We start from the raw sequence: 27290 nt of genomic DNA on the forward strand, positions 1-27290 counted from the left end.
TGATAATTTTATGAAATTGTATATGGCAGAAAATTAGGCTATGAATACTACTTTTTAATATTGATATGAATACATACCAAAACAATTATCTGTAAATAGTGTAAAAATGAGGAACAAAAGCAAACATGAAGGATAGAGCAAAAATTACAAACTTTCTTTGAATTTATTTAAAATGTATTGTCAGTATTGTGCTTGCAGATCACGTGGGTACTTTTTTACTGTGCGTGTGTGTGTGTGTATGGATGACCATGTCTGTCAGCCACCACCGAAGACCATTTTTGACCCAGGAAAAACCCTGAATTACAAATATTGCCGCCAGTTACATCAGTTTTCATAGCGAAATTGCATTGGTTCTCGTATGTCTCGTGACCAATTGCATCATTACGTCAGCTTTGATTGTAAAATGTCATTGGCTCTGGTGTGTCTTGTGACCGATTGCATCGTGCTAAAGAGTTGTGTGTATTATTTGTGCTTTCACAGAGCAGCGGGATCATCATCTCAGCGATTAAAACATTAAGATCAACTCTATTTTTACATAAAGACAGAAGACTTCAGAAGACTTGGAATGCAACATGAGTTAATAATTTTATACTGTTTTTGGTCAGTTATTGCAATAAATACCTGTGACTGTAATTGTATTTGCCTGTTACGTGTTTTATATTGTTTAGAAGGGGGTAGGTTTAGGGTAGGAGTTGGGTTAGCTGCTCCACAATATGAAAGTAACTTTTAAATATTAATAAAATATTAATAAATCATGTCTGCTTTTAAAAATGCAAAGAATAAAATGCGTCTTGATCTGACGCTGAAACAACTGAAATGAATGGAGCACCCAGCGCGACGATCTTCGATGTGACGCGGAAAGCACTTGACCATGCTTCAGATTTTGACGCCTTGGGAGTGAGAATGGGTTGTGCTGTGATGTCTGTCATTAATGTAAACCCAAGAACAAAATACTGACTGCTCTTGACAGAATAACTTTTGTAGCTTTAATAAGGATGACTGTATGAAGTGACGACTGTGAAAATAACTTTATTAAATTTCTGAATATTTCCTAAAAAATTGCTGCAAAAAAACGGTCAAATTCTGACAATAATATACTGTTTTCTATTAGAAGAGTAATGTACTGTCGAAAACAATGCATTTGGGAAATACCTGTTAGATCAAATGTTTAAAATATATTGTCGTTATATGTTGTTTCTACATTAATGTGGAGATTAAATGTGAAATTATTGCATTGTAAAAATATATTAAAAACATTAATGTTAGGTTTGATTAATCACGATTAATTACAGGACATTGTGTGATTAATTATTATTTTTAATTGCTTGACAGCACTAGTATTTACATACAAATTGTGTGTGTGTGTGTGTGTGTGTGTGTGTGTGTGTGTGTGTGTGTGTGTGTGTGTGTGTGTGTGTGTGTGCGTTATATTCGCTATGTTAGCAACCCAAAAAATCATGAAATGAATCATATTTGAATCAATTGACTATTCATTTTTGTACATCTGTTCATTTTTATGGATGCAGAGGTAAAAAAAAAAAAAAAAAGAAATGTATCGATTCTGCATTATTTTTTATCTAAATTTTCCACTTCATCTTCTTGTGTTAAATCCTTCATCTGCTGCTTGGCCTTTCTTTTGAAAAACCCACACTATAAGAGAAAAAGAAAAGACAACACACAGCATTATACATTGTTATGTTAAAGTTTTCTACTTAAAGGGATAGTTCACCCAAAAATGAAAATTAGCCCATAATTTACATAATGACCTCAAGTCATCCTAGGTGTATATGACATTCTCCTTTTAGACGTTATATTACAAAAGTCCAGGCTAATCCAAGCATTAGAATTTGATTCATAGTTGCTCTGTTTTTGAAGTCCATAAAAAGTGCATCTGTCCGTCAAATAACGTGCTCCACGTGGCTCCGGGGTGTTAATAAAGGCCTTCTGAAGAGAATCGACGTTTGTGTAAGAAAAATATCCATATTTAAAACTTTATCAAGTAAACTTTCGGCCGACCGCCTTCCCTGTTCAATTTATGGAAAAATTGTTGAAAGTTCCCCAGCAGATCGAAAGACTAACGCGACCAGGTCCGCTCGTCATGACGTCACGTACGCACCTTGAGTTTCACTTTCAACATTCAACACTTTTTCACGGAAGGCGGTCGGCCGAAAGTTTAATTGATGTGCTTCGCGGGAAGCACGTTATTTGACAGACAGATGCAATTTTTATGGACTTCGAAAACAGAGCAACTATGAATCAAATTCTAATGCTTGGATTAGCCTGGACTTTTGTAATATAACTCCGATTTTATTCGTCTGAAACAAGAATGTCATATACACCTAGGATGACTTGAGGGTGAGTAAATTATGGGCTAATTTAAATTTTTGGGTGAACTATCCCTTTAATAATTATAAACAGGCTGGTATATTGCACCTTATAGAGGGTGGCTGTGATGAGTGAGAAGATCAACAGTCCTACAATAACTCCTCCAGTGACCTCCTTTAAGATGCTGGGTTCCTCATAGATCTCCACTTGAGTATTCACCTTCACATGCACACACAAAGATTTCATCCAGCACTTTTTGATGCATAGACAGAAGAGACTTATAACATGCTTTAGGAAAGTATGCACTACCTCGCAAACTGGTGCAGAGCTGAGAGAATCGGAGAAGTAAGTATATTTGTCCTCATCAAAAACTAGATATGCTGTACTGACCAACTCTAAAGAAGCCGACCTTATCCCAATCTATAAAAGATAAGAAATAATGTTAATTAAAATGGCAGATATATCTCTTCTAATAAAAATGTCAAGCCCTGTAACGTCAGATACCTGCTCAATCCATCCAGAGCTCACATTGCTAGAGATATTATAGAACTTCCTTTCATTTCTCATCAGATTCACATCACACCTGAACACTGCACACACCGCCACAGAGCAGTTCTGACAGGAAACATATTACAACGTGATGAATTCAAATCAATCAAGTTTCACTTGACAAATTATTTACGTTTAAAGTAAATCATTTATTCAAAATTTAAAATTTAAAATTAACTCACTAGTACGTTTTTCTTGTTGAGCACTTTCAGAAAATCTCTGGTGGCGGGCTGTTCATCTTCTTCCCTAAAGCAATCAGGAATCTTTTACAAAGAAAAACATATTTGTAACACTTAAAGTGATAGTTTACCCCTAAACAGTATTGTCTTCATGCCATTCCAAACTCAGTAGTCTTTCTTTTTTTCCATGGAACAAAAGTGTTGTTGTTTTTTCGGACATAAAAGTATGCTGTCCAGCTTTGACAGACAATTTAAAGGGTTACTTCAGCAATTAGCATTAAAGGGATACTCCACCGTTTTTTCACATTAAACTATGTTATTCCCTTAACTAAGACAAGTTGATACATACCTCTCTCGTCCCAGTGCGTGCACTTAATCGCTCTGACGCGCGGTGACATTTTGATAGCACTTAGCTTACATTTACATTTACATTTATGCATTTGGCAGACGCTTTTATCCAAAGCGACTTACATTGCATTCAAGGTACACATTTTAATTTTTTTGTCAATTCTTGCTTTCCCTGGGTATCGAACCCATGACCTTGGCGTTGCTAGCGCCATGCTCTACTGTTTGAGCTATTGGAAATAGCCCTTAGTGGGCTTAGCCCACTAAGCCCAGTTCATTCATTAGGTACCAAACAGAGATCAAGTTAGAAGCGACCAAACACCTCCACGTTTTCCCTATTTAAATACAGTTACACGAATAGCTGAACGACCAATTATGGTGACAGAAAATAAAATGTGGCACTTTTGTAAGTGGGTTAAAAAGGATAACTATAATGTATGGCGGAATAGCACTTTTGAGAGTACTTCGACTCGGCGCAGTAAAAAGTCACGGCTGAAAAATCCTCTCAGGATAAACAGGATTTTTCAGCCATGACTTTTTACTGCGCCGAGTCGAAGCACTCTCTCAAAAGGGCTATTCTGCCAATTGGACCACACAAATAAGGACTACAATAATGACACAGCATTTGACGCTAAAGGCTTTGGGTTCTTGATTCATACATTGCACATGCTTTTACCTTTAACTGTTTGTCAGTCCAGATGCTTTCAGCTCCCAGTTTTACAGGTACTCTAATGAAAACTGTTAAATTTAGCTCACTAAACTCATTCTTCACCTTCGGGACATGAACAGAAAGAGATTTATTGATTCAGACAACTTGTTTAATTTCAGTGGTGATGTGAGGTGAAAGGAAGAAGAAGCACCTCCAATATCTGTTTCACTGGTTTCTCCAGATTGTTTTTCCCACTCGTGAAATTTATGTAAATGCTGGAATCTGTATGCCTTTAGGAGAAACGTGGAATACAGTAGATAAGGTTATGAATAGAGATGAGAGAAAAGCAAATCATCAAATATCAAAAACGTAACTCTAATCATATTACAGCAAATAGAAGCACTGACCTCAACAAGGCAACATAGATTGCGTGTTTTACACTGATGTTTCTCATTTTTAATAGCTCACTGTTTTCAGAGTGGTTCGTATTGCCACTGGAAATGACAGAACATTTTGGTTTGTGCTACTATGCATGTCAATATAATTCAAATACATTTGAGATGCACTATATTGCCAAAAGTTCTGGGACGCCTGCCTTTACATGAACTTTAAAGGGGTCATGAACTGGCTTTTTTTATTTTTTATACTGTTGTCTGAGGTCAACTTATGATGTTCATATGGTTTTTACATTCAAAAACATCATAATGAATAAGTAATAGGCTACTTTCTACCCTGATTTTGAGCCTGGCTCCTGGAACTCTCCTGGAACTTTTTTGGGCGTGTCGCCCTGAAGACTTGGAAGTAAACGCCCACTGCAATGATTGGATAACAGTTTTGCATATTATAATGAGCTTCGGCTCCCATGTTAGTACATGTGGGGAATTGTTTTGAAAGCGTGTGGAAAACGGCAACCGGAATGATTCGCCCACAGGGCTCCGGTTTAGTGCGTAGGCCTATGTTATTTATCTATAACATGACAGGCGTGAGTCAGTGGGCAGGGCTACAGAATTAGGCGTTCGACTTCTTCGGTTGAGGCACCGTTTCACTGCACAGGCAAGAACATTCACATATCTCTTGTTTGATGAGCCAGCTGTCAATAAAAGCTATCTAACAAGGAAGTTTTCAGCTCCTATATATCCTCATCCAGCTTTTATATATCAAAAGCTCAAGGGAAAGTTGATTTCTCAATTCATGACCCTTTTAATGAGATCCCATTCTTAATCCGTAGGGTTTAATATGGAGTTGGCCCACCCTTTGCAGCTATAACAGCTTCAACTCTGGTTTAGGAGTGTGTTTATGGGAATTTTTTAGAAGCGCATTTGTGAGGTCAGGCACTGATGTTGGACGAGAAGGCCTGGCTTGCATCTCCGCTCTAATTCATCCCAAAGGTGTTCTATCGGGTTGAGGTCAGGACTTTGTGCAGGCCAGTCAAGTTCCCTTGACTGAATTGATTGAAGTTGGCGACTTTTGCGCACTGTGCGCCTCAGAATGCGTTGACTACAATCTGTGTTTTTACATGGTTTTTACAAGTTGCTGTTGTTCCCAATTGCTTCCACTTTGTTATAATACTGCTAACAGTTGAGCATGGTATAGATGCTTAATTTTATACACCTGTGGCCATGGAAGTGATTGGAACACCTGCATTCAATGATTTGGAGGGGTTCCCAATACTTTTGGCAATAAAGTGTATATTAAAATTAGCACTTAACATACTGCAGACCACTTGACTATAAAAAGTAAAAAATTAACACCATACCTGGTAACTGATGCACTGAATGTCACCTTTTGGTCCAAAATTTCTTTATTAATACTGTAAATAATGTCAAACATGGCCTAGAAGAATGAGGTAAGAAATGATCATTATAAAACATTTTTAAAACAAAGAGGATGCTTAACCTGTTAGCCTGCACCCCAGTTACAGTTAATAATTCCTTTGCACTAAAATCATAAGTATAACGTCATTTGAAAGCAGACACTTGGCAGTTTACTGTAAATTCAAAATTATATTTATTTTCATAATCAAAAATAGCTATAATAAGCTTCAAAGTTTTGTAAAGTTATTAGAAATATATTTGTATGAAATATCTTTATGAAAATAAAATTGAAGTTGGCATTTTAGCAATCTAGAAGTGCACTACAGCTGAAGCCACATGTCTGACCATGTTATATTTCAAATCTGAAAGATGATAAGTCTAAAACTCTGAATTGTATTAAATGTTTTTCAATATCATGTCATATGATTTTATTTTGAGATTTCTCTAAAATGTTAACTGATGTTTATTGCCATCTTTTCTGAGCTACCATTCAGTTTATTGTCTCTATTGTTTTGAGGTGCAAACTGCCCATTCAGTTTCAGTCTCCCCAGAACACTTTCACACTTCTCTGGCCTGGTTATGGCTCTTATTATCTTATTCTTTTGTCTTCATTGTAATCACTGACGACTATCTATTCAAACTGTTCTATTCAAACCTCATTTCTTTGATCAAACTTCTCACTTCACCATCTAAAGTGCCTCAAATGCCGTTGTTGACAATAGAAACATTTCAGTTGGTTTTTCATTTCAGTCTATTCAAAATTATTACTAAAAATAACGTATTTGCCCAGGTGGCAGGTGCATTGGCTAGCTAGCATGTTAGCTTAACACACAATCAAAATACAATAAAGATTAAAACCATGTTTTTTCTCCAAAATTACTTTATATCACAAGTGGGATGTTTTAAATAACCTTCTGTGGTCTCATTTGGCTTCGGATCAAAAAATCAGACAGAAAATATATCATTTTACAATATTCTGCAAATTGATAAAAGCTATGTCGAATAGCATTGCATTATAAATATAATATATTATGAATACACCCAACATGGTATAAAGAACAAAGACAAACCATACATCGTCGCGATTGTGTGTTTATTGTCTTCAAATGTCTCTATTTGCATCTTTAGCGATCTCAGGAAGCTTTTATTATGGACTTCTATTATGACACATGGTATCTTCTTCGTCTGTCTTTACCATATATGGACTACATGTGCACAGAGCACCCTCCGGCTGCCAGTATGAATTGAAAACAACACATAAGAGTCTCCATCGCTCATGATTAGGCTACATCTGCGCATTTTGAGGAAGTATTGAATAAAAAATAGTCCTCTGTTTAGAAATTTAACACAGACATATGAGAATCTATCAATATTTCTCCTCATCTGCATACTTTTGAAATAAAAGCCCTGAGGGATGTTGATTTGTCGCGAGTGTTCATGATGAACATAGAGGAGTTTTTTTTAATGAATGAGAGCAGCTGAGGCTCATATTACAATCAAACGGTACTGACGCGGTTTTCATATTCATAACTCCTGACACATATTAACAAATTACTGTCACTATAAGACTTTGAGAATAAAACAGAGGTAAAAAATGGAAGCTTGAGTCTTAGATCTTTTAAATGATGTATAGTTGGTCAAGGTAATCACTTGCATCTGACAGTCATTTGAGCTAATTTAAACAAATAAAGCTTAAGGACGAATGTGCCCTCAATCCGGTTAAGAGGTTAAAAACTTTCCAACATGTGTGTACATTAGTGGTGAGCCAATGGTGCACTCTTTACCATAGGTCACAAACAAATTTTGATACGAAACCAGTGGTGAAAGGTTTACAACCACATTCTATAACAGAACTCACAACTGCATCAGAAAACCTGCACTGTGTAAATTAAACCAGATTGGACAACTAGTTGTCTGTCACGTCATACGATGCGAGAGAGCCTGTTTTCCACTGGACCTGCTCCCGTCAGTTATTTTTTGTTCTAAGTGCAACTCAAATGCTACACTCTTTTAATGTTTAATGAAAATTTGACGGATGAACTTGCGGCTCGATTGGACTCTTGTTGTATCAAAAGTGATGGCTTTTCAGTTTTATGGACGTTGCCATAATATTACTTAACAGAAACAGCACAGAATCTTTCTTACATTTATGTCATAACATTTGTTTAACATTTGTCCTTGTTTAAAGCAGATTTTGTCTAAGACTTTTGAACCCCTCTGCATCTGTTTGTGTGTCTGTTCGGATAGAGTTCAACTCACAGAAGCGTTTCCTGCGAATAGAGGGTTATTGACCCGACAGATGGTCTCCCCTGCTGAAACTCCTCGCATGCCATCTAAAGAACGGCAATTCACTCTGCCCTGCTCAAACAGAAAAACATGGGTTTCATGATCATATACTGTAGCAGCCTGCTGTATAAACACTTTATTTAGGCTCCAGCATCTCTGCAACACTAAACCAGACAAGCAGTTTGAAAAATGGATGGATATTCCTTTTGAAAAATCATGCACTTTAACTACTAAACTTGCCATTTATAATGTAAAACAATGAACTTCACTTGCTGTTTTTAACACCACATGCCATGAACATCATCCTGCCTTACCACTCGAGGCATAATTCTCCTGTAGGAAAGTCCCAAGGGGTAGTTGAGGGTGAAGTGGGTGTTGTATGAGTTTTCTCCTCTGTTCTCTACAAACACTACTACATTGAGCTCCTGCATTATCCCAACTTCTATGTTTGTAGATCTGGATCAGGAGAATTATGTTTAAAGAATTATGTTTGATGACAGTTGTGCAGAAATTAACTTGTGACTTCACCATTAACTTACCCATTAAAGTTAAAGTCCACTTTGAGATTGTCAACACAAAGGTTGTCTGATCCACAGTTTATCTCATAATCTAACTGTAATATGAGGTTAGAATAAAAATAAGTTAAAGAAAATGTACATATATTCCCATATACACTCACTGACCACTTTATTAAGTACACCCGTTCAACTATTCATTAACGCAAATATCTAGTCAGCCAATCTAATGGCAGCAACTAGTCACGGTCAAGGCGATCTGCTGAAGTTCAAACTGATCATCAGAATGAGGAAGAAAGATGATTTAAGTGACTTTGAACGTGGCATGGTTGTTGGTGCCAGACAGGCTGGTTTAGTATTTCAGAAACTGCTGATCTACAGGGATTTTCAGGCACAACCATCTCTAGGGTTTTCAGAGAATGGTCAGAAAAAGAGAAATATCAGTGAGCGGCAGTTCTGTGGGTGAAAATGCCTTGATGCCAGAGTATAATGGCCAGACTGGTTCAGCTGATAGAAAGGAAACAATATAACTCAAATAAGCACTTGTTACAACCGAGGTCTGCAGAAGAGCATCTCTGAATGCACAACACATCAAACCTTGAAGCAGATGGTGTACAGCAGTAGAAGACACACCGGTGCCACTCCTGTCAGCTAAGAACAGGAAACTGAGGCTACAATTCGCACCAAAATTAGACAGTAGAAGATTGAAAAAAAATGACTGGTCTGATGAGTGTCGATTTCTGCTGCGACATTCACTTGGTAGGGTCAGAATTTGGCATAAACATCATGTAAGCATGGATCCATTCTGCCCTGTACCAGTGCTTCAGGCTACTGCTGGTGGTGTAATTGTGTGAGGATATTTTATTGGCACACTTTAAACCAGTTGAGCATTGTTTTAACGCCACAGCCTGAGTATTGTATTGTTACTGACCATGTCTATCCCTTTATGACCACAGTGTACCCATCTTCTGATGGCTACTTCCAGCAGGATAATACGCCATGTCACAAAGCTCAAATAATCTCAAACAGTTTTCTTGAACCTGACAAAGAGTTCACTAAACTCAAACCGCCTCCACAGTCACCAGATCTCAATCCAATAGAGCACCTTTGGGATGTGCTGGAATGGGAGATTCACATTATGGATGTGCAGCCGACAAATCTGTAGCAACTGTGTGATGCTATCATGACAATATGGACCAAAATCTCTGATTCCAGCACCTGGTTTAATCTATGCCATGAAAAATTAAAGAAGATCTGAAGGCAAAAAAACGGGTTGAAGGAGCAAGGTGTAACCTAATAAAGTGGCCAGTAAGTGTACATTTGCCCACACTGTTTCACAGTAGTGAAACTAATGTTTAACAGTAGGTCTACTACTAATATTGACAATAAAAATTGTATTATGTGTCCCTTACCATCCACAATGTAGTGTTCTTCATCCATGGTAAGAGAACAGGCTTTAAGTTCTCTAGACTTTGGGAGGGCAGACCCTCAAATGTGAACATTAATTCATTAGGCAGCGGGTTGAGAGAATCCTCTGTACAAGACTGGAAAAGGTGAACCATTTATAAATTAAAAGATTTGTTCATTCTACTCTGGCATTGTTTCTCATAAAAAGCACAATTATGTATGTAGTATGTAGTATATATGCATTTATGTGTGTGTATATATATATATATATATATACACTGTATATATGTGTGTACAAAAGTACTGACCGCGATACCAATTCGGGACTGAAATTTTAAAAATGGGACGCTTTGAGCGCTGTTGAGCTGGAATCATAAACGCCTCTGACTGGCCAATTGTACTCATGCGCTCATCGGATGCGTCTGTGATTGGCTACAATGATCAATGCACAGGAGTGTTTGAGAGCACACTGAAGTGTTTGAAAGTGTTTTGAAAGCGGGAGCATTTTAAAAAGCACAAGGAAGCGTCGACCAGCGGACCGGTAGGCTGATAGGCACCTGTATTCAAACGCTCCCGTGTGTATCTGTGTAAGCGCTCTGTGAAAAGCATCATTGATGTATATTTATAACATGTTTTTGAAGCGCTAGTCATTGTAGCCAATCACAGTCTCAGACATATTTGATGAGTGTGTGAGCGCAATGGGCAGTCAGAGGTGTTTAAGATTCCGCCCAACAGCGCTCAAAGCGTCACATTTTTAAAATGTCAGTACCGAATTGGTATCACGGTCTGTACTTTTGACAACACTAATACATACATACATACATACATACACACACACACAAAAAAAAACTTTAGATAGCACAGGCTGATGAGGTCCTTTACGTGTAATCTGCTAGCAATCACATCTTTAACTTCATGGCACAAACTGATTGGCTTCTGCTTATTCTCCAGCCAATGAGCTTGTTCAACATTTCATTAGTTTCATTAGGTTCACTGTTCGCAGTAAGCTGGTCCTTCCGTTCCTCTGAAACCCTCCACCTCCTTCTGCTCCACGTAACTAAATCTAGTCGATTTATGTATGCCTATTCATGCAGCAGCAGCACATTTCACAGCAGTGTGTCTGTGTATCTATTGCCAGCAACAATCCCATAGTTGCTGCAACAGCAGCAGCGTGGCAGTTTTATTCCATCAGAACTAAATACATTAACATTGTCATATCCATAAATACATTAACATACTAAAACTATTAAGAGTTGTATGTATATATTATAGAATTAGAAATGTGGGGTTTTTTTGCTGCCACAAAAGGACTGATACATGACTTACCTCTATGAGGAAAGGATGGTCTTTGCACACCTCCTCTAGTGTAACATTTACAACATTACTGAGGACAGGATTTTTGGGTAAGAAGTATGCTCGGTGCTTATATCGCTTGGCATCCAGCTTTAACGTATAGCTAATATTTGCAGCCAAATCTGAAAATGTCATTAAATAACATTTTATGATAGTTGTATTTTAAAATAAAGTAAATTGAAAATAGCAAAGTCTGGCATAAAAATAAAACCTGTTATAGCATGTCTGTATCCACTCATGATGAAGCACACTGTCAGGGTGTTTTCCAGTGGCCTGGTGCAGTTTGTTTCACTGGTTGAAATTTTGGATGGGCTGTAGGTTACTTTCACATCCACAGACACTATTGGTCTGGACCTGGGGGTTGTAGGAAAAGACACATTTCCGAAACATAACGAATTAATAGATCAGAGTGAACTATGAGCTCTGTATGTTATGGTCTGTGAATTTGGTGTATGTTTACTATTATTAATCAGTCCATTCTATTAGATTAGATTATTTTATATCTTAAAAATAAAGGTTCTTTATTAACATTGATAGTTCCGTGTAGAAACTTTAGCATCCATGTAACCCAATGCACAAAAGGTTCTTTATAGAGGAAAATGGTTCTTTAGATATTTAAAATGTTCTTCACACTACACTGTAAACCCAAATAAGTTGGCAAAACTCAAACATTTTAAGGCAATCAGTTGCCTCAAAATCTTTAAAGCTGCTTTCCATAACTTTGTGTTCAAGATTTACAAAAAAATATATAATGAGAATGTACAACATGAATCCATTTTCCAAACCGTGTTTTTGTCTTACCCTGAATCATTATGGTACACTTATAATACGTGTTTATATTGGGACTATTTCCTGGTAGGAACCGCTGCGGAGGAACACAGTCCCTGCGTGACTCGCCATAGACATAAACAGAGAGAAGTAGCTCCAGCTGCAATGTTCTTCCGCGATATGCATGCAGTTCTGTTTATTAACCGCTAGAGCGCAAAAAAAGTTACGGACTGCAGCTTTAAGGTACGAAATTCAAAGTTTATATATATCGTTTTTATTTTGTACTTATACATTTTAATAGTTCTTAGCTTGAAATGTTGGAGTACACTTATTCATACATTTAACTTAACTTAAATTGTTATGTAACCTCAATGTGAACATTTTTATTAGTATAAACTTAGCTTGCTATAACAAGCCAATTCAGAAAATGCTAACTCGCTAATTGGCTAACATGTTAACAATAGCATTGTATAGCACTTGCTGAATGAGTGCAGCAATATAAAGCATTTAACATACTTGGTTTGTTCGCTGGCTTCCATGGAAGCAATACGCTGTGCTTTCCGCCAATGGCAACCTGGGGTGGTGCAATACTATTGGGTAAACTGGCAGCGTGCGTTATCGCACAGACCAAAACAAAAACAGACTTTCCGACACCGAGCGCACTTTCAAAGTAGCATAACTGGCTGTAGCATTGTTTTCTGAGAAACAAGTAGGTGAATTTAGCATGTTTCCTACATATCTGCAAGCATATTATGGTATTTGTATGCTTTAGTAAAGTGAAAAACTTACATACTGCACCTTTAAAATATATCAGTTCTGTGAACTTGAAAGAAAAAGAAACTGCTAAATACTCATAAAAGTTAATTTGACTTAAATTTATTCAACTTAAGTTTGTCCTACTCAAACCAATTAATTATTTTGAATGTATTTTGCAATATTTGCAGTGTAAATAAATACTGTTTTTATTAGCCTAACTGTTTACTGAAAGGGTCTTTAAGCAAGGTTTCTCTGGCACCACTGCGAAACCCCCCTTTTGGGACCTTTATTTTTAAAAGTGTATACTGAAGTCATAAAAAAAGTACTGTACCTAAGAATCAAAACGGCTCCTTTTGATCCAACAGCAATGTCTGGTAGAGTGTCTCCATTGTGATCTAGGGAGGACTGACTCAGAGCTAGTCCAAAAAACTGTAAACCTGAGCGCACAGATGATCCAGCAACTCTCTAATATAACACAAAGAATAAAAGAAAGGGGAACTGTTTTAGGGGGAAAACAAGCCAAAGGTCATAAAGAAATGGTATTTAAGTGGCAGTCCACAAAAGCCTACAATGCTAGGTACTAAAATTGGCAGACCTGTGAATATGTGGGATTTATTTGATCTATTCCACCATTGAAGATGTAGATGCTGCCCTGTCCATCCTCCTCTAAAGGAGCTCCAATCAGCACATCCATGAAACCATCACCATTCAGATCTGCTGGACTGGCCAGAGAAGAGCCAAACCGACCCCTTTGACCTGCCATTCCCTCCAGCACAACAGAAAAAGTGAAGAATGGCTGCAAAACCAGAAAAAGCACAAAAGGTTTGAAAGACAAAATAAAGTCTAAGGGGTCTGGAATTTATAATCTGGAATTAGTATTTTAACCTACCTGCCGAGAATAAAAGTACACAAAAACTCTGCCTTCAGAATGGGAGTCTGTATACGTTGGTGCAGATATTAATAGAAGATCTGTTTTCGTGTCAGAGTTCAGATCAACCACACAGACCTCTGCGCCAAAGTATGCACCAATCTGAGACTACGAAAGAAGAAAAAAGAAAAAGCCTATTCAGAATCAAATCCTATGTCCACTGTATACTATAAGAACAAAAATGGTACAGCAAAATGCAATGCCCAATACATTGTAAAATACATAAAACTGAGTTAAGATTCAAGTACCTTCCATTTTTTATCAAACAACTTAAATATATATGACATTGGGGGAATATTCAAATGTACCTTGGGTGACTCCACCAACAGATTAGTTGTGTTACCTCCAATTATTGAAATGCTCACTTGTCCTTTATGCATGTATCTTGGTGCTCCCAGAATCACAAACTTTTTTTTAGACCGTGTTGCTATTGTCATTGAATAACCTTTAAAAAAAAACATTGGATAATCAAAACTTTAAATAGATAATAAAAAAGCCATCATAATAGCCATAATTTACTCACCATCAGACCACCACTGATCACAAAATGCGGTCATTATATGGAAAAAGCAACTCAGAATATTCTTGTTTGTATTGATATGGGCTTGGAAGTGAGTAAACTACAGTATCCTTTCAAATTTAGATATATAGATGACCTCAATAAATGTGTGGCCAACTTGATGTATTTGTAGTCTGTGTTTGAGCATGGTTTTACCCAAGTAACTATCTTGTTCACTTCCCACATGGAAATCTGATGATTGGTCATTTTGATACTGTTCTTGATATCCTCCCTTCCCTTGGAAAGCTCCAACAGAACTCATGATCAAGCTTACCTAAATAAAGAGGTTAGTATGTATTTATTTGCTTGTTGTTGTCAATGTGTATATGTAAAATAATCTTTATCCTTGAATTGCAGGTGAGTGATCTATCCATTGCATTGTTGGCTGCCTATATTATTGCTTGAATAAAAATTGGTTTTCAAAACAAAGCCTTGGTGTATGTAGTTACATTCGACGTAAACATTGCACTAAATCCATCTTGAGCAAACTCCATTGTAGCAGAATCACCAGTGGACTGGACTCCTGAAAGAAAATACATTATTACATGAAAAAAAAAAAAAAAAGTAATAAAAATCACAATGCTGTTATAATGATTTTCAGCTTGGCTGTGATTTGGCCATAGCAAATGCAAGCATAGCACGTTTATATTGTTCAGCACTCTTGTAACACTTCTTGTCCAATCAAATTCCCTTATTCCTCTCATCTACAATTTTCTTTCATTTTTTGCTCTTATCAGTAAACATACCTTCAATTGCAATGTTCTCTTCCAGTTGTTCACGGATACTGTCCAATGCGTTGAAGTCAGTCACGTTAAACACATGTTTGGCAACAGGAGCAGATGCAATAATTTCTAACTGCTGCTTTGTGCTGGGATCATTGAAAGCTTCACCGATCTTTGATCATTGAAAAGACAAGACAGCCATTTTCGGGCCATTTGAACATTTCATCTTGTTACATCTTGTTTGGTGCAAAGATAAAGGTTAAAAAAGAATGTAAAAATCATCTGAAGATTACACTTTCTAGACTGAAGTAATGTCAGAAAGATATCAGCTCTGCTGTTATTCATATACCAGTAATGATGTTGTACAATGAGGACGTTTTCATGTCGCTGGAAATAGAGTCGTCAATGCCCCAATGTGTAGTGAGCCAGAGTCCTTTACTGTCCTTACCAGCGCCCGAATTTGTGAATATGTTGATTCACAAGCTCAGGACCTAAGGAACTGATTGAGACGCACCCCTAGTTTCTTCATGTGTTCCAGTTAGCCTAGTTAATTTCACCTGTTATTCATTTAGTTGATTGGTTTGTTCTGTCTATTTAAACTCGTTCCTTCAGTTTTTATGTCATTTGGTTGTTCTGCTCATGTTTTCTAGTGCCCTAAATGTCTGTTACCGGACAAGCCTAAACTTGGAGACAAGAGTGCGCTTGCTAGCCTGGAAACTATCCTCTTGGGACTTTCAAGGAGTGAGTGGGTACTCCTCCACAACTGTTCCCCATTCACGTTCTGTGATAGTGGGGAGGAAAACAGTGTGCTAGCTGCAGCCGACACCCCAGCAACGGACAAGCTTGAGCCCACCACATATGCGGAGCCCAAGCCTACCACGATACCAGCACCAGAACGAATGCCTGAGCGAGAGAACGTCCCGGAGCCCGAGCTCTAAGAAATGTCTGACCAGGTGCATAACTCCACGTCGGCCTGTCGAGCAGTCAGCACCACCTTGGCTCCACCTGGGACCATCGTCCCTACAACTCCACTGGGGTTCTTTGTCCCTCTGACTCCACCTTGGTCAGTTGTTGCTCTACCATCGCCACAGATATCCAGGCCTTTGGCTGCCCCTCATCCTTCCACCCCTACAGCTCTGGCAGGCTCCTTCTTCCCTCCAGCCTCTCCTTGGTCCTCGGTCACTCCGCCTTCGCCTCGATCCTCTGGTGCCCTGGCTCTGCCCCGGTTGCTCGTCGCTGTGTCTCCACCCTGCCCTCCGAGACCTTTGATGTCCCCTGGTCCTGTCAACTCTTCAGCTTAGCCTGGGTCTCCATCACCACCGGATACATCTCAGTCCCTCGTCCTCCTGGTTACACCTGTCAAGCCTCCTCCATGGCTCCTCCCTCCCTCAACTCCGTCAAGGTCTTGCGTCTTGGCTCTTCTGCTGGGGATTCTGCCCTGGCTCCTCCCACCATCTTCTGTCCCATGTCCCTGCTCTGCATCCCCCAACTAAGCTGGGAAGCACCTTCCAGAAGGGGGTGTAATGTAGCGTGTATATTCTGTTTTGGTTTGGCTCTGTTCTGTTCTTGGTTTCTCTCTCATGCTTCTCTATGTTGACCCAGTTTCTTCCTGTGTGGCAGTTAGCCTAATTTCATCTGTTATTGATTTTGTTGATTGGTTTGGTCTGTCTATTTAAGCTCTGTGTTTCCTGCAGTTCTTTGTCAGTTCTCATTATGTTATGTTTGGTTGTTCTGTTCATGTTTTCTAGTGTCCTAAGTTCTTGGTTTTAAAGGTTGTTGTTTTTTTACACTGTTAAAGACTTGGATTCCCATGCGAAACATGGCCAAAGTTTTAAAAAATAAGTTGGACGTTTGATGGAGTATTTCTGTGCCAAAAATACTCCTTCCAGTTTCTCACAAGTTTCGGAAAGTAATTTTTTTTTGAGTATGGGCCTATGTGATGACAACAAGGGCGGAATTTCCTTGTACCTCCTTGTACACTTCTCCCGAAATGGTGCGTGCGCACACGTCGACCAGAGCGAGAGAGCAAAAGCACTCCCATCAACGCACTTTGCTCAGCTTTAGGGAAGTCGTTGGCTGCACTGCACAGGTCACGGGACTTCAATAAATCAACAATGTCACCAAAGAAGTGTGTTTTTGGTTTTCAGGACAAGACAACCCTGTTCAGCTTCCCAAAGAACCTAGCGTTAAGGGGACAGTGGATGGAGTTTGTTTTTCCGGAGCAGCAACGGAGTTGCGCAAGTGTTTTAGTTTGTTCCCTGCATTTCGGTGATAATTGTTTTATAAACACGAACCAGTTCAACTCTGGATTTGCAGATCGTCTAATGCTGAAAGATGGAACGGTCCCAACGATAAAGGTTCACGGTCATGCGTTGTAACCGCAGGCGGTGAGTAAAACTGCTTCAAATGTCTGTGTGTTGTTAGTGCGTAAGTGCACACCAAGTAAACAACATGAACGTATAGTTAATTTATCAATGGAGCATGCGATGTATGGTGTGCGTTTATATACATTTGACAAGCTGACCACTATAGGTGTCTGTTTGTTCATTGTAAAACCACTCCAAACAACAATACACAAAGAGTGAGAAAATATGTTGAACTAAATGAATTATTTCATATTAAAGCTAGGGGCAGTTCACACAAAGCGCGCTTCTTCATTTAAATGCGCTACTATTCCATTGTTTTTCTATGTGAACACGCACTAGTCTGACGTTCAAAACCGTTCCGCTTGCTACTGCTAAGTCACATACAATAGTCCATAAATCAAATCATGTCCTCATTAACCATGAGTAAACACACACAAATTTCTCTCGCGCATGACATGGTGTTCTGAAAACAAAACTTTTTCCACGTTTTCTAAGGATGTTACAGCTTTCAACACAATAGTTGCGCGCACTCATGACACTTTAGCTCCGATATGATACGCCTCCAGCCGCTCGGTTTTATTCGGAAAGACTCGGTACAGCATATCTGTCTTTTATAAATATGATAAAACTAAAGACTTTTCGGAGATATGAAGGATGCAGCAATACTACTCTATAGGTACTCAAGATTGACATGAGATTGACAGAAACTGTGTGTGATACCCCCTTTAATATAAGTAAAACTGCTGCATTTATATCCTGTATTCCTTGTTTACTGCAACCCAACTGTGACAAAAGTTTCATTTATTAACATTAATTAACTATGGTACATTAGTTAATATGGACTTCGCTAAATAAAAACTTGTATTTATTAATCTTGATTGATGTTAATTTCAACATTTACTAATACATTATTATAATTAAAAGTTGTGTCTATTAATATTGGAACTGAGCTATAATGATATAACATGAACAAAGATTAATAAATACTGTAACTAATGTATTGTTCATTGTTGACGTTAAGTGAACCGTTAATGTGAACTATAATTGGACCTTGTGTGTTACTACCCAAGTTGTTTGTCCTGGATCAACAGATTCATTGAAAAGACCTGACTTAAAAATCGATACTCTCTTCAGGGGACTACATAAATAATATTTTTTGTGTTCTTTTGCATCCTTTTTTGATGTATGTATGTATCTTACCCCAACAGCAAATCGAATGATATTCTTCTTTTCTGCCTTTTCAACAGCACCTCTGAGATGAGGTCCATCATTTGATCTACCATCAGTGATAACAATTAAGATTTTAATTGCTGATTGCCTCACCCCTCCTTCAGTTATGAAGAGCTCATCCCTGTACAGTGGAAACAAGAAAAGCATTTGAAGATGACAAATCAGGATAGCTATTATACGTAACGTATGCATACACAAAGTTGTAAATAAAACAGATTGCCGCAGTACGTTTTACAAGAAAATACTATTTCAGTCCTTTCACATTTAATTCAATGTATTACTTGTTGTTTCTTTGTAATTAATTGTGAAATTTACAAGCAATTTCTGGACCAAAATGTTTTTCAGTCTAAAGCAGTGATACAGTTGTTCATGAACTTTATTTCTTACAGGTATTGCCATTTCAAAGGGCTTCAATAGGGCTTTTCTCTCCAAACCACCCAAACATCCGCTTAATGTGCTTATATTTTAACACAGACAATAACTTAATGTCAGATTTGGAAAATAATTTTGCACTAATACATTTTGAAGAGGCACTTTGAGATACTAGAATATTGATAACATTATAGGTGACATACATAAGTTTATTTATAGCCTTTGCAGTGTAGGTAAATCCTTTTTGATGTTTTATCTCTCCTATTCTTGTCCTCCAAGAATGAATGTCTTTGACTGTTTCAAACTTGGAGTGAATTTCACAACCAGTGGAGAACTGTGCAACAGCAAACTATAAGACAAGAAAAGACGTGAAAATCTGTCCATGTCAGTCCAGTTCCTGTCTAAATTAGTGGCGGGCTGCAATGCAAACCACACTTTAAGAGTATCTAAAGGTAAAATTCGTCTGGAATCATCAAAACATATAATCATACCTGAGAATTACTATTGGAAAAACTCTGGATTATTGTTATAACAAAAGTTTTCATTTTAATAAAATCTAGGTCTTCTACACTCCCAGAGCCATCCATTAGAAAAGCAATATTGATTTCTGTAGGGCAGCCTGTGAATGAAGGGTTTAAGAAAACAAGCATATAAATAGATTATCAGAAAAGCAATAGAAAAAGACAGGAATTTAGGTCATTCTTCATTTGACTTACTTCTCAAAGCACTTGGTATAGGTGCACTCACTACATTGTCTCCACTGATATTAAAGCACATACCATTGAGGGTAGTAAATATTTTGCAGTCCTTAGGAATGGTTGGACCACAAACCTGAGGGAGAGTGAGAGTTTTTAATTTTATCGAAATGTAGCTACAATGTTGCCTGTAGCTTCCTAGTAACCCTTCAGACATCGATTAACTTGTTCAGGTGTGTTTGATTAGGGTTGAAGCAAAACTCTGCAGGACTGTGGCTCTCCAGGACCGGAGTTTGCCACCCCTGGTCTATAGTCTCAAATATACTTTATTATCAAACTATCATAACAGTGTAATTTTAATTACCCCATCTGTCGACATGATGCTGGTGAAGCACACATTTCCATTTCGCTATGATCAGATGCTTTCTTAACTGCTGTTTTCACAGCTGTCATTTTTGTTGTGTGTTTATTTACATATTCATCTAAACGTCGCTCTCAGCAAGTGTGGACAGCGTCAGGATTCACAGTGTGTATATTGGGGCATCGAATCACTTTCAGTCTCTTGTACGTTACATGTGCACGAGTGCGAGCACGAGCAGTAAGTTGCTGGCTGCAGTCAAAGTCCCTTTAAGTCAGATTATTTTACTGAGCGGCCATCTTTGAAACGCCTCTCGAGCAGCTATTTCAGTCATGCAAGTACCTCTCTTTGAATGGGGAAACATCAAATTCTCCAAAGCTGTTCACCAAGCTTATGAATAAATTTCATATGTGAAATTACCAATTAAATCTGACTCTCATAAATGTTGTTCCCTTTCGTTCAGTCACTACGACGTAATGTTAGTGACTAACGAATGGGGGTTTCGCTTAGAAGCCTATCATCTTCGAGCTTAGAGAAAACGCCCAATGGCGTGCCAATGCCATGGGGCATGTGGAATTTGCATACGTAACTCCGCCTCACCGCGTGAGTATATAAGGAAGTACGAGGCAATATCGCATTATGTTTCTGCTTTCGGAGCCAAGAGAACCTACCTCTTCACTCCTACAGCCTTCTGAGACTCTGTCAGCTTCTTCGAGACGAGCAGCTTTCCAGTCGGTGTTGGTGTAACGGCGCGTTCCAGTGATCGCATACTTCCTGCCTGCTGATCTGCGCAGTGGTCCGTTTGACAGCTGGTGTGTGTTTCCCTGGGCGCTTCGGCATCGACTGCGAGGCTTTCCTCTCACAAAAAGAGCTTGCGCGTGGCACGTCTTTTTCAAGACGGCTCGTCCGTGCACTTCCGGGTGCGATCGATTTCCGCTGCTGTCTATGGGCGCATTCACTGCTCAAGCGTGTTTGGGCTTCAGCACGTTCGGGCAGTGTTTGCGGATGTGTCACGTTTCCATTGCGGGAACGTGACCATCGCGATGTCGCGGTCGAGACTCAATGATCTCCGTTAGGAGAGAGAGTCCCCTCTGCCACACCCCAATCTACCGTCCCCAAGTGAGATGGTACTTTGGCTGGTGGCCAGGGTGACCTGAGGGCGGTGCTGTGGTTTTAAGAACCCCGACGTTCATTCCTCGGGCCACGCCCCCCTCTTACACATCGCTTCCCGCGAGTGTTGGACTGAATCAACGGCCCGTCTCTGACGCCCCGTTCGTTCAGTTCACGCTCCGGATAGCAGTGAGATGTCGATCGCCGCATCCCAAGGTGGGCTGGAGTCCTTTGGGGATGACGATTAGGTTGTGCTCCGCCTCCGGGTGTGTCAGCACTGCCTGATCCGACCTAAAGTTGACAGCCATGTTATCTCGGGCAGCCGCGAGTCTCGCGCTGGTGTGGAACTCCGCCCAGTCGCGGGTGCTTGTGGTTGCGCGATTGGTTTTTGGGGGCGGCACCTGACAGCTGTTGGGCCCCGCCCCCAATGCCTTTCGCTCCCGGGGTGCATGAGGAGATCACGCGGTCCCGGAAGTCCCCGTGCTTCCCGCGACCGTTTGGTGGCCTCCTCCGCCTTCTCTGCCCTTGATGGGGCCGCGGCCTAGGGTACACTGGGGCCCCCTCCCCCCCACTGTTAAACTCTCTGTTGCGCACTACAGTGTCCACAGAGGGCTTTGACGTGGCGAGCCTGTGGGCTCGTCTACTTCGGTGGCGTGGTCCTGCAGAGCTACGGGCAGGGCTCGTACCCAGGGCTCTTCATTGAGCTGCGTGCCGCAACTGATCCCGCCCCCAGCCGGTGAAGGTGGCCACACGCTCCCTGGGTCGGGCGATGTCCACAGCTGTGGTCCGGGAGAACACCTGGCCTTACCTGGTGATGTGGAGGACGTTGAGCGGGCCCGCCTCCTCAACTCACCCAAATCCCAGGCTGGCCTCTTCGGTGGCGCAGCTGAGAACTGCGCCCAACGGTTCTCGGCCGCCCCAGAGCAGACTGAGGCTGTAACACGTACTGCCCCGGCGGCCAGCTGCTGCACCAGCCGCCGGCTCAGTCGCCTTAGTCCGCTCGCCGCCGAGGGCGCCCTCCCTCTTCCCGCCCGGCCCCAGCAGCAGCCTTCACCTGGGCCGCGCCGTGGAGGTGGTTGAGGATGTCGCCCAGTCCGCTCCCCAGAGTGGTTAAACGCCAGGCTGGAGGTGGACAACTCAGAGATGGGTTCCAGTTCTTTCCAGGGGATGGAAGCAGGGCCTCTCCTTCCCCCGGTGGAGGGCCGGGGGAAAATCCTTCCGCTGCTGGCCCCCGGGCTAGCAGCGCTTGGGAAGAACTCATGTTCCTGTCTCTGAGGACCCAGAGACCGGTGATGACGGTGTGCGCCACCCACGGGTCCCGCCACTCGCATCCCTCTCTGTCGCCAGCCTCCTGGCAGAGCAGACCCCAGTGGAACGTGCGTCCTTCCCTGGTCTCCTCTGTCAGGACGCAGCCGTTAACCGTGCCCCGACCCCGGGACGCCCAACAGCCTCCCCTGTCCGAGCCGGTAACGCTGCCTCGCTGCCCCACCCTGGGTACGTCTGCCGTCCGTATGACCCCGTTGGTGCAGTCTCTGGAAGCATGGCTTCAGCTTCCTGGGCTGTCCCGCTGGGTCGCGCGGACCGTCAGGCACGGCTACGCGATTCAGTTCGCGCAGGCTCCTCCCCGCTACAGGGGAGTCCGCTATACCATGACCGGGGCCCACACCCCCGTCATGCGTGCGGAGATTGCCACCCTGCTGGCGAAGGGTGCGATCGAGCCTGTCCCTCCAGCTGAAATGAAGTCGGGGTTCTACAGCCCCTACTTCATTGTACCCAAGAAAACCAGTGGGTTACGGCCAATCCTGGACCTTCGCATCTTGAACCGATCCCTTCACCGGCTTCCGTTCAAGATGTTGACTGCGAAATGCCTTTTCGAATGCGTTCGTCCTCACGATTGGTTTGCAGCGATCGACCTGAAGGACGCCTACTTTCATGTCTCCATCCTTCCTCGACACAGACCGTTTCTACGGTTTGCTTTCGAGGGGCGGGCATATCAGAACGCGGTCCTCCCATTCGGGCTATCTCTGTCCCCTCGCGTCTTCACGAAGATTGCCGAGGCAGCCCTTGCGCCCCTTCGGCAGCACGGGGTCCGCATCCTGAACTACCTCGACGACTGGCTCATACTGGGCCACTCTCAAGAGCAGGTGTGCGGAATTAGAGATCTGGTTCTCCACCACTTAGCCCGTCTGGGCCTTCGGGTCAACTGGGAAAAGAGCAAACTTTGCCCCGTGCAGAGGATCTCTTTTCTCGGTATGGAGATCGACTCGGTCGCCATGTGCGCGCAGCTTACGAGCGAGCGCGCGCAGTCTCTGCTGACCTGCCTCCGTCAAATCGAGAGCAAGAGTGCGGTCCCACTGAAACTATTTCAGAGGCTCCTGGGGCATATGGCATCTGCAGCCGCGGTAACGCCGCTCGGATTGCTTCATATGAGACCGCTTCAGCACTGGCTTCGCGATCGAGTCCCGAGATGGGCATGGCAGTCTGGCACGCTCCGGATCCAAGTGACCTGGGCCTGCTTACAGACGCTCACCCCGTGGTCGAACCTCAGTTTTCTACGGGCCGGTGTGCCCTTAGAACGAGTTTCCAGGCATGTTGTCGTATCGACGGATGCCTCTGCCACGGGCTGGGGTGCCATGTGCAATGGACAAGCAGCCGCGGGCTCCTGGACAGGACCCCAGCGCCTCCTGCATGTTAATTGCCTCGAATTGCTGGCAGTACGGTTCGCCCTGCACCTCTTCCGAGCGTTGCTGAAGGGTCAACATGTGCTTGTCCGGACAGACAACACGGCCGTAGTAGCGTACATCAACCACGAGGGCGGTCTACGCTCCCGCCGTATGTCTCAACTCGCCCGCCATCTCGTTTTATGGAGTCAGAAGCGCCTGAGGTCCCTTCGTGCTGTCCATATTCCGGGGGTCCTGAACCACGCAGCTGACGAGCTCTCGCGGTTTCAGCCTCTCCCGGGAGAATGGAGACTCCATCCCCAGACGGTCCAGCTGATTTGGGAACAGTTCGGCGACGCACAGGTAGATCTGTTTGCCTCCCACAACTCTTCCCACTGCAGCCTGTTCTATTCCCTGACCGAGGGCACGCTCGGCTGGCCGCGGGGCCTACGCAAATATGCGTTCCCCCCAGTGAGCCTACTCGCACAGCTCCTGTGCAAGATCAGGGAGGACAAGGAGCAGGTCCTTTTGGTCGCCCCGTACTGGCACGGCCGGACCTGGTTCCCCGAACTCATACTCCTTGCGACAGCCCCTCCCTGGCCTATTCCTCTGAGACCGGACCTCCTTACTCAGAGACGGGGCACCCTATGGCACCTGTGTCCCGACCTGTGGAACCTCCACGTGTGGCTCCTGGACGGGACGTGGCAAGTTTGAGTGGCCTGCCACCTACGGTGGTCGCCACCATCACTTCCGCTAGGGCAGAGTCCACTAGGCATTCCTATGCGTTGAAGTGGAACCTCTTCGTCACCTGGTGCTCTTCTCGCCAAGAAGACCCCTGGAAATGCCCGATCGGGTCCGTGCTTGAGTTTTTCCAGGAGGGGTTGGAGCGAAGGCTGTCTCCCTCCACCCTCAAAGTATATGTGGCCGCAATATCTGCCCACCACGATCTCTTGGAGAACAAAAAGGTAAGTCAGCACGACCTGGTCATAAGGTTCCTGAGGGGAGCGGGGAGACTGAATCCTCCTCGCTCTCCTCTCGTACCCTCTTGGGACCTTGCAGTAGTTTTAAGTGCTCTGCAGAGGCCTCCCTTTGAGCCTTTGCGGTCGGTTGATATTAAGTTCCTGTCGATGAAGACGGCTCTGCTGACCGCATTGGCCTCAGTTAAGAGGGTCGGGGACCTGCAGGCATTTCGGTTGACGAAGCGTGCCTGGAGTTCGGGCCGGCTAACTCTCACGTGATCCTGAGACCCCGGCCTGGATATGTGCCCAAGGTTCCCACCACTCCATTTAAGGACCAGGTGGTGAACCTGCAAGCGCTGCCTTTGGAGGAGGCAGACCCAGCCTTAGCATTGCTCTGTCCAGTATGCGCTCTCCGCGCCTACGTAGACATGACGCAGTGTTTCAAGACCTCAGACCAGCTCTTTGTCTGTTATGGTGGAGAGCGGAAGGGAAGTGCTCTCTCAAAGCAAAGGCTGTCTCACTGGATAGGGGACACCATTGTTTTGGCTTACCAGCAGCAAGGTCGTCCATGTCCCCTTGGTGTGAGGGCACACTCCACCCGGAGTGTGGCCTCCTCTTGGGCTCTAGCGCATGGCGCCTCGCTAGCAGACATCTGCAGAGCTGCAGCCTGGGCGACACCGAACACATTCGCCAGATTCTACAATCTCCGAGTGGAGCCAGTGTCCGACTATGTACTCGCCCCCCCCGAGGGGCCGGTAGGGGCCAGGCTCAGGTGTCTTCGCTTGCTCGCCACTCCACTCCACGGACTGGATACGTGCGATATTCTCCTCAGGTGAGCTCCCCGAGAGCCCTGAGCTCCTCCAGCACTGTCGACGCCGACATCAGTTCAGTCTGCCCTTTCGAGCCCAGACCCTCATATCCGGCTAGGTGCCCCATGTGCATGGTTCCCTCCGGCGACCCCCACACGTGTATTTCACCGTAAGTCTCCGCAGTGAGCGGGTTTCTTCCCTTGGCGTGTCCCCACCACCCCTAGGGTTAAAAATCCACCTTCGGCTGGTACCCTAGAGTTTTCCCATATGCAGCCCTTAGCGGGTCATATGTGTACTCTTAAGTCCTCCCCACGGGTAGGCATCCTTGGCATTCCCTCACTGGGATATGCTTCCCAGTGTACCTTGGTATTCCTGTGATAAGTGGGAGTCCTTCGTCTGTACTAGTATTACGACAGGGTACTCACACTTACGCAGGGCACTGGAAGACAGCTGAGTGGCGGGATTATATTGGGACCCCCATTCGTTAGTCACTAACGTTACGTCGTAGTGACTGAACGAAAGGGAACGTCTCGGTTACGGATGTAACCCTCGTTCCTTGAGGAGGGAACGGAGACGTAACGTCCCGTTGCCACTTCAGTTGTGCTACCTGGAACGCAGGAGTTTAGTCTTGGCTCCTCAAGCAGGTAACATAATGCGATATTGCCTCGTACTTCCTTATATACTCACGCGGTGAGGCGGAGTTACGTATGCAAATTTCGCATGCCCCATGGCATTGGCACGCCATTGGGCGTTTTCTCTAAGCTCGAAGATGATAGGCTTCTAAGCGAAACCCCCATTCGTTAGTCACTAACGTTACGTCTCCGTTCCCTCCTCAGGGAACGAGGGTTACATCCGTAACCGAGACGTTTCTTATACTCAAGTAGCATTAAAAAAAAGCTTATTTTTCAGACTAGACCAGCCAATGCGCATGTGCAGTAAGCACGTGAATCGTAACAATGACTGTTTCTATAGCAACCAGAGCTTCTAAGGACAGCTGCAATTACTTAATCAATTTGCAATTGGGCCTCTCCCAATAGAGTGCCGAAGTTATGACGTCACTTTCTAGGCCAAAACGCGGAAGTGAGTTAGCATTTTAGCCCTTCTGGTTCCCTCGCCCTAAAGTCTATGGGTTTTTTGAATGGGTTTAAGGTCTGTGGTTAACAAAGCCTCTAAATATTTTCACGTTTTGATCTATGACATAAAACACATTAGTTAAAACCTGCTTGTGATTTTTTTAAACTTTATTGTGTCTTAAAAACGGTGGTTGCTAACAAGTTGCTAAAAGGGACTACATCCTTTGGCGGGGACTTTAGACGTCATCGTGACAAACAGGCAATCTCTCACTAGCCCGCGTTTCAGCCTTATGAAGAACTTATGTGGCGTGAATAAATCGCGCTATTCGCGCAAAGTTGGATGCTTGAACATTTGGAGTTTACTCTCTTCACATGTTCGTCTCGTTGAGAAATGGCTGACATGGGATATGTTTACACGTCTTTTTGTGTTAAAATTACCGTTAATGTGTGACAAAATGTAGTTTTAAGACTTTTTCAGTCGATAATGTAGTTGTTTAAAGCTA

General features: G+C 42.6%; 1 protein-coding gene across 1 annotated transcript in view; it reads right to left on the minus strand.

Moving 5' to 3' along the window:
* Positions 1-1319: 1319 nt before the first annotated feature.
* The window catches only part of LOC307144006 (integrin alpha-X), a 34882-nt gene continuing 8911 nt past the window's right edge, over positions 1320-27290 (minus strand). The window contains exons 5-30 of the mRNA XM_079845928.1: positions 19840-19954; positions 19615-19742; positions 19327-19472; positions 18722-18872; positions 15180-15327; positions 14883-14956; positions 14590-14707; positions 14183-14319; positions 13836-13982; positions 13542-13742; positions 13278-13411; positions 11634-11776; positions 11396-11544; positions 10075-10206; positions 8687-8760; positions 8462-8603; positions 8121-8219; positions 5804-5880; positions 4455-4541; positions 4259-4337; positions 4075-4170; positions 3057-3137; positions 2830-2940; positions 2635-2745; positions 2434-2544; positions 1320-1650 (exon numbers count right to left, since the gene is read on the minus strand). Coding sequence (XP_079702054.1) covers positions 1567-1650; positions 2434-2544; positions 2635-2745; positions 2830-2940; positions 3057-3137; positions 4075-4170; positions 4259-4337; positions 4455-4541; positions 5804-5880; positions 8121-8219; positions 8462-8603; positions 8687-8760; positions 10075-10206; positions 11396-11544; positions 11634-11776; positions 13278-13411; positions 13542-13742; positions 13836-13982; positions 14183-14319; positions 14590-14707; positions 14883-14956; positions 15180-15327; positions 18722-18872; positions 19327-19472; positions 19615-19742; positions 19840-19954 — 3075 coding nt within the window. The 3' untranslated portion in view covers positions 1320-1566. The remainder of the gene's footprint in view (positions 1651-2433; positions 2545-2634; positions 2746-2829; positions 2941-3056; positions 3138-4074; positions 4171-4258; positions 4338-4454; positions 4542-5803; positions 5881-8120; positions 8220-8461; positions 8604-8686; positions 8761-10074; positions 10207-11395; positions 11545-11633; positions 11777-13277; positions 13412-13541; positions 13743-13835; positions 13983-14182; positions 14320-14589; positions 14708-14882; positions 14957-15179; positions 15328-18721; positions 18873-19326; positions 19473-19614; positions 19743-19839; positions 19955-27290) is intronic.

This window comes from Gobio gobio (assembly GCF_949357685.1).
Source record: "Gobio gobio genome assembly, chromosome: 20".
NCBI lineage: Eukaryota > Metazoa > Chordata > Actinopteri > Cypriniformes > Gobionidae > Gobio > Gobio gobio.